Source organism: Benincasa hispida, chromosome 1, assembly GCF_009727055.1.
Source record: "Benincasa hispida cultivar B227 chromosome 1, ASM972705v1, whole genome shotgun sequence".
NCBI lineage: Eukaryota > Viridiplantae > Streptophyta > Magnoliopsida > Cucurbitales > Cucurbitaceae > Benincasa > Benincasa hispida.
The window spans coordinates 64784123-64791624 of NC_052349.1; the positions used below are offsets into that span (position 1 = coordinate 64784123).

The 7502-nt window shown below is 35.1% G+C and overlaps 1 protein-coding gene across 1 annotated transcript; it reads left to right on the top strand.

Annotated features, from left to right (window-relative positions):
- Positions 1–6343: 6343 nt before the first annotated feature.
- On the top strand, positions 6344–6932 carry LOC120086071 (putative lipid-transfer protein DIR1). The gene has a single exon (XM_039042507.1). It carries the CDS (start codon positions 6397–6399, stop codon positions 6694–6696), a length of 300 nt encoding a protein of 99 aa, XP_038898435.1. The 5' UTR covers positions 6344–6396; the 3' UTR covers positions 6697–6932.
- Positions 6933–7502: the final 570 nt, after the last annotated feature.

The window sequence follows — 7502 nt, forward strand, 5'->3', positions numbered from 1 at the left end:
CAAGGAAGAATGAAGGAAGGAAGAGTTAGATGCATAGGAGAAGAGTTTGATGCATAGGTGGACTTTGTGGATTCCATTTCAGGTCTATGTAGAGCAAGATGGAAGCATGAGAAAATCCTTTAGGTAGGAGTTACACCAAGGAAGCCTAAATTTTCCTAGTTGGATTCATACCTAAGGAAGAAGATCTATTTGGACACATCCCTAAGGAAGAAGACCTAGTTAGATGCATGCCCTTGTTAAGAGCCAAAGAAGGAAGTTATGCTATGGGAGGGGGACAAGTTGGTAGCATAGTTAGGAAACCATACGTCCAAACTGAGGGAAACATGCGTTGAAACACCCTGCAGGCGCATAAGAGGTGATGTTGGATGCTTATAAGGTTGTTGGTGAGGCAATCATGCACCCAATATGAGGTACTATGCATTGACTTGAATAATTTGGGAAGCACGGTCAGATTGTCAACAAAGTAGGGTACGTGGCTCAACCAAATGAAGTCTTAACCGAGCCAAGGATGAGATGGGCACATGGGAAGACATGCAAAGGGTTGGAATGCCACCTCAAGGGTAGCTATATGTTCGCCTATGCATGGTGTGGACACCTAAACTATGCATGCAAGAAGGAGGTGTCAAGGGTGTTACGTTAGGCTTTGCATAATGTTGACACATAGGTTTCCCATGTACACTAGGTGTCATGCATTGAGGACATAAAGTAAGTGACGAGGACACTCATGAAGGCCTATAAATACCCCAGGAAGGTTTCATTTCATCTCACAACTCAAACTCCCTCAGATGAGACTCAAAATGAGAGATTTTGAGAGAATTAGGGTTTCTCAAGGGGAGGCTATGTGTTGAGAAGAAGACCTAGGCATTGAACTTGATGTCCATGCGCCCAACTTGATGTCTATGCGTTGAGCAGAGAAGTCCAGGTGTCCAAGAGAGCTACCATACGTCCAACTACCTAAGGAAGCTCTACCTTCTATCCACAATTGTCCATAAGTGTTTAAAGACCTAGTTTCATATCAGTTGGAGTTGGTAAGCTAAGTTTAGGGCCAAGAATGTATTCTAAGGTTATTCTAGCCTAAATACAAGATTTAAGCTGATTATTGGATTAATACATGCTCGAGATCTAGGGAGAATCTAGGGGAAACCAGGGACCTCGGAGAAGAAGGGAGATCCCTATAAAAAAAACGATGAGTGGTATTCTTTAAAGGTTTCTTGTGAAATTTTATATTTATAGATGAATATGTAGCTTAAATGATGATGAGGATACATGAAGCGAGATGGTCAGAGGGTCAGCACACCTAGTTCCTAAGCCTGTGGCAGAATCTTACGAGGGGTTCATAGGATCTAGTTCATGAGCCAATTAGAGGAACCTCATATGGGATGGTCAGAGGACCAACAGGTCTAGTTTCTGAGCCCATAAGAGAGGGATCTACGTACACATAGTAATAAAAGAGATATGTTTAATTATCTACCGTGTGTAGGTAAAACAAGGAACTAACTCGTTCAAGCTTGAGGTTTGAGTAATAACCTCGTTATGTGGGATATGATGATTGAGTTATTTGTCTCTAAGCATTGAAAGAGATCCTGTAAGTTGTTTACCACTCACTAGGCTTCCAACTCACTCTTTTTCCTTTATGTTTTTCCTTTGCAGGTAGCAAAAAAGTCTGGGTTGCTGCAAGAAGACAAGGTCTACCACGAGTTAAATGTTTTATATAATAGTTGTGAAAATAGGGTGGGCAAATGTTTTGTAAAAACCTATGAGCTTTAATTTCTGTTAATTGAAAACTTGAAATTAATTTTATTTTTTTACTAAGTTGAGTTAAGGCGAGTGATAATGGGCAGAAATGCACATTATCATAGTGCTAAGTTCTTAAACAATGATGGCTTGCGTTGATAAAACATGTTAAATTGCATCCAAAAAGTATTAGATTCATAATATTGCGGTCGCATGTGTTCATCGCATAGGAACGGATGGTTTTTGTGTTTTTATGCAAAATATGCGTTAACGCAAGGCAAAAATTGCGATCATAGGAAATCATTGGTCGAGTGTAGCATTACCACAAGGCTTTGCGATGATCGTGTCTGCAAACATTTGCTCAAGAAGGATTGCCGCAACTTGGTCGGCGCATCTGGGTGAAAGACATAATTAATCACGATGGGATAGAAAGTTGATGGCAATCGAATCTGAATTAAGTTAACAGCCGCTAATGATAACAAGTACACTCAGCTTTTCAGTGACAAATATTCGGCGCATCAATCAGGGAATTAAAGCCATCCCATCTGTGCAATCATGAGAGAAAAGCCTCCCTTCACCCGGAAGCTCTATAAATAACAAAGGCATCCTTCAGAAAAGAGGTTTGGTTCAGTTAGCTCAGCACATTTTTGTCCATAGTTTTCTTTTATTTTAAGGTGGAGCAAGAGAAAAGCTGAGACGCCAGAAGATCGCTCAAGGCAACTCGAGAGAGAACCTTGAGGCGTAAAAGCAGAGAGTGGGCCGACTCTCGCGAGAACAAGAATATCTTTTGAACACGAGTAGAAAGACAGTGTAAAAAGCCTGAGACGCAAGAGATTGCTACCAGACTCTTTATTCTTTCCTTACATTGTTATTTTGTACTTCAACTTTATATTTATACAATGGAAGTTCTCATTCTACATCTGTTCACTCTCTTAGCACGCATGAGTAGCTAAACTAATCGAATGGATTGAGAAGAACTAAGCTAACATGACCTAGGATCTTCAACACATGCGATTGTCTTGTTTTGTATTATGCCCAACACCCCTTTAGAGCTACTCGAGAAAGAGTCTAAAGAAAGAACCTAATGACTCGAGAGAGCTAGGTTAGAATCTAGACTCGAGAGAGCGAGATTAGATCGGCATAAGCAAGAGATAGGGACTTAGAGATAAGTTCTGTTTGTCAACACTGCATCGCATGCACCCTAGAGATAGGTATGATATTATGTGGTCGCATATTTGTGTGGATGTCATTTTATCATCGCATAAATAAGAATAGAGGCTTATGTATAGGCCCTAAAGACTTATCGCATATATCGCAGGCGTTCTAGCATTAGAAACCATAGCATTCGCACCGAGAGGTGGTTTGTTATTGTATGTGTGTTGCATGATCGCATAGCATGAACGCATCCTAGGAAGTGTTAGCCAAAACCTTTCTCAACCCGTTCACCGCATACTCATCGCATCTTTCGTTTTAACAACTCTTTTCAAACTCCGCCGCATTTGTTTATTTCCATTTTTGCAAGCAATAATCACAACAACTTATTTATTTATTTGGTTACCGCAAAGTTTTCTAAAATTACCACCGCAACCTGTTTTCCCAAGTCCCTGAGTTCGACCCTGGACTTACCAAGAAACTCAGTGGAGTTTACACTTGGATTCCCCTGAGAAAACTTGAGTGCTCAACGCATTTCATTCATAATTCCACATCATAAAATAACGCATCAGCGAGTTCAATGGTGATGGGTAGTAGGTATCACAAAAGGGTGGTATCTACCGTCTTCACGCCTCCTTTCGAGCTTAGGAAATAAGCTCGAGAGGGGTTGTGACATCTCGGGATGACTCTTTCTTTTCGAGCGTGAGGTAAGAATTCACGTTTATACATATGGTACAGAGGATTAACTTGTTCTTGAATATGTAAAGGTTGGAATGCTATTCTTGGACAGTGGCAAAAACGGGGTGATACGGATTATCCTTTTCTTGAATATGCAAATGTCTGAAATTTTGTTCTTGGATAGTGGCAGTAGTGTCATTGCCCTTTTCTTGAGTGAGGAATTCTACAGCTTGTTGAATTCTAGCCATCATTGCCATTAGAGCAACCATCTTGGATTGTACATCTAGTAGCCAAGAGCCTTGTTCTTCAAGTGCAGCTTCCACAATGGTCAAGCGTCGGTTGAAGGATTGTGGAGAAGATGGAGATGTTTCCGCATCAGCAGTAGGAGGTTTGGGATTCTTAGTGTTCTTAGTCACCATCAGGCCCTAAATCGAGGGTTTTGATACCAATTGATGCAAATGTTTGCAAGAGAGAAGAGAGTTTCTTGGAGGATTCTTGAAGAAGGAATTTTATTGATGTGAATAATGAATGAAATGATAACAAGTTCCCTTTAAATAGACCCAAAGGGAAAGGGTGGTTTCACACCTAAACTACCTAACAACTAATTAATCTTATCCTCATGTAAATAGATCCAAAAAAGAAGGTTTTGTCACACTTAAGCTAAAATGTTAAAATGAAAAATGATTAAAATAAACAAATAAGATACAACCATATAAATTCCCAAAGTAGCCCTACATCATACTACTTTCACCTCCATGTTATCTATTTTTTACCAATGGTTTAAAAACCAAATCTAAATTTTGAAAACTAAAAAAAGTAGTTTTTAAAATTTTATTTTAATTTTTGAAATTTAGGTAAGAATTCAACCATTGTAATTGAGAAAGATGCAGATCATGATAAGAAATGGGAAGGAAATAAACTTAATTTTCAAAACAAAATGATTATCAAATAAGACCATAGTTTTCAAATTTTTCAAATTTTTAGATTATATATTTTAATTTAACTCTCGAATTCATGGTTTTGAGAATTTAATGTAATTTTTTACTTTTGGAGTTAAAATTAAGTTTATTGGAGAAGATAATCATTTTATTTAGATTTTTTGTTTTTTAATAAAAAATTTTGAGAAGATATTTGGATCTTTGAAATTTAAGAAGGAAAAGAGAAGTTTGACTTGGTCAAAGTTAAAATTAAGTTAAATTAATGGTATGTTTGGATTGACGTGGAAAGAAATTAGTTTTTAAAGTTTCATTTTTATTTAAACACTTTTGATTAAAAAAATTATTTATATTAAAAAATTCATGGACCAAATAGACTTCAACTCCAAATTGGAAGGACAAAAAGTACATTTTGTCCTTAAACTTGCTAATTTAGTTTTGAAAAAGGTTAAAATTCTGAATTTCATGCCACGTCTTGTTTCAATCTTAGCAAAATTTTAATTACTTTTTTAAAATATATATATACGGTTGGGATTGGTGTCCTAATTCTCCTGGAGTCTCGTTGTTTGTAATTATACACATTGTTTTATGAATAAAATAACTGTTATTTAATTTTGGCATTTACTCATATCCAATAAACAAAACTCCATGGTTATCTTATGTAAACTTAAGCATGTATATGTGATATACAAGTGGATCATGCCTTAAGTGATAAACCTAAATAGGTCTTAGTTAATAGGATTAAGGTGGGATACCTGATCCTGGTGACACTATGGATACGGCACACTTTGTAGAAGTTTGCAAGTGTTGTAAACTACTACAAATGGTAGATCCTGACCATTCATGTAGAGACCATGCGAGCGGGGGTGTCCTATACAAAGAGTTTAGCAATTTTTAAGTCCATTAAATATAATTATTATTAAATTCATTTATGAACATGTCATATGTTTAAATTTTTTTAATTATTGTTCCGCAATATCTATATAATTTATAATACATTATATAATACATATTTTAATTTTAAAAATTAATTGATTTTATAATCTAAAATACTATACTCCTATTTATTTATATATTTTCTTTAGACAACGAAGGTATCGTTTGTCACAGACCGAATAGTCTCAACACACAATCTGGATGATGCCACTCTACTATATGGAAGCATATAAGAGGGTTAACAGTCAACCAGATGTCTTCACCATCACGATAGTACTACTACAGATGGTAATTACATGGTCTATCAGTGTCTATCAGTAATAAACTTCTATCCGTTTCTATCACTGATAGACATTGATATACTTCTATCAACCTCTATCAAAGAAGATTAAAATTTTGTTATTTTGTGTAAATAATTTTCTTTATTTTTCTATTTTTGAAAATTCTCCCATAAAAAATATGCAACATACATTAATATACATTAAAAAAAAAAAGTGATCAAAATTTTGCCTTATTTAAAAATAAATAGGTCTCATTATTTAGAAATGTTTCTTAAAATATATAGACAAGAAACGAAAATAGTTATTAAACAAACCTCTTTCTTAAAAAATGAAAAACAAGAAACAAAAATATTATCAAGTCCTAAACTTTTTCACTATTTTATTTTGGATATATTGAAATTCATTTCATCTTTCACATAAAAACATGAATGGACCATAATGTTAAGGAATGACCAATCCCTATCCCTTGTACGTAAAAGACTTGTCCTTTATCACAACTTGGATACAAAGCCACATGTGAAAGCACAGTCTTTTTTTATTTTATCCTTTTGTTTCCATTATTGTTCATTCACGGACACATCTCTATTATTTTCCACCTTCTTCTTCCTTCATTTCTCTATAAAAACCTTCTCAAATAATTCTCAAAACAACTCAAAAAAAAACACATAAAAGAGAGAAATATGGATAAAGCTATAAAGGTTGTGGCTTTGGCATTGGTGTTGATGGTTGTGATTGGTTTTGGTGAAGCTCAAACCATTTGCAACATGACATATGCTGGTTTGTATGCATGTAGACCGTCAGTGACGCCTCCGAATCCGACACCGCCGACCGCTCGATGCTGTATGGCGCTTTCGCATGCCGACTTGCACTGCTTTTGTGCATACCGGAACTCAGGAGCTCTTTCTTCTCTTGGCATTGACCCTAATCTTGCAATGCAGCTACCTAAGATTTGCAAGCTTCCTAACTCTCCAAATTGCTAGAGGAAGTGTCTTGTTAGAGTGTTTTATGATGTTGAACTATGGTTGATTTAGCAGGGAAAGAATAAGTTAAACCTCATATTTAACTGTTGTAAAAGGGTGTGTATCTTTTTCCTTTAAAGTTTGAACCATATTTACTATTGGATTAGTACATTGGTTGTTTGTTGCATCTCTTCTATGTTTCATGGTTTTGATGCTCTATATTGAGTACATGTGTTGATAATTTTGTGGTGGAAAAACTTCTAGTTGGAAAAATTTTTAGTTTTGTGACTCAAAACGTCGATTAAAACAAATTTATGTTCATTATATGATTTTAGGGAGAAAAAAAGAAAGCATTTGTATGTTTTGTGAATCCTCTCATTTACTTTGAATGAGAAATTTCAGTTCATTTATAAATTAATTAAAGAAAGCTACAAATTATTGAATTTGAAAGTGAATAAAAATGTGTATCTCATGTATTTAAAGATTAAAAAAATGGAAAATCTCAAATAAATTCACATATTTTTAAGAGAAATTAGTTTAAATTACAAAACCACGGAAAATTACCACAATTATTTGTAGTAGACTACGATAGGCTACTATCTGTGTCTATCATAACACAGATAGACACAGATAATAGTCTATCGTGATTTATTGCGGTCTATCACAGATAAATTATGATATTATGTTATTATTTGTAAATATTTTGACTCATTTTTTTATATTTAAAAATAAACCTATTTTTATTATGGCCACCATTAGGTCCTATTTTTTCCGTTCTCTTTCTTTTTTCTCTATCTAAAACTAGAGGTGCTCAAATGACTCAACAA

Excerpts from the sequence above, each read along its gene's own strand:
- LOC120086071 (XM_039042507.1), top strand. The coding sequence starts at position 6,397 with ATGGATAAAGCTATAAAGGTTGTGGCTTTGGCATTGGTGTTGATGGTT.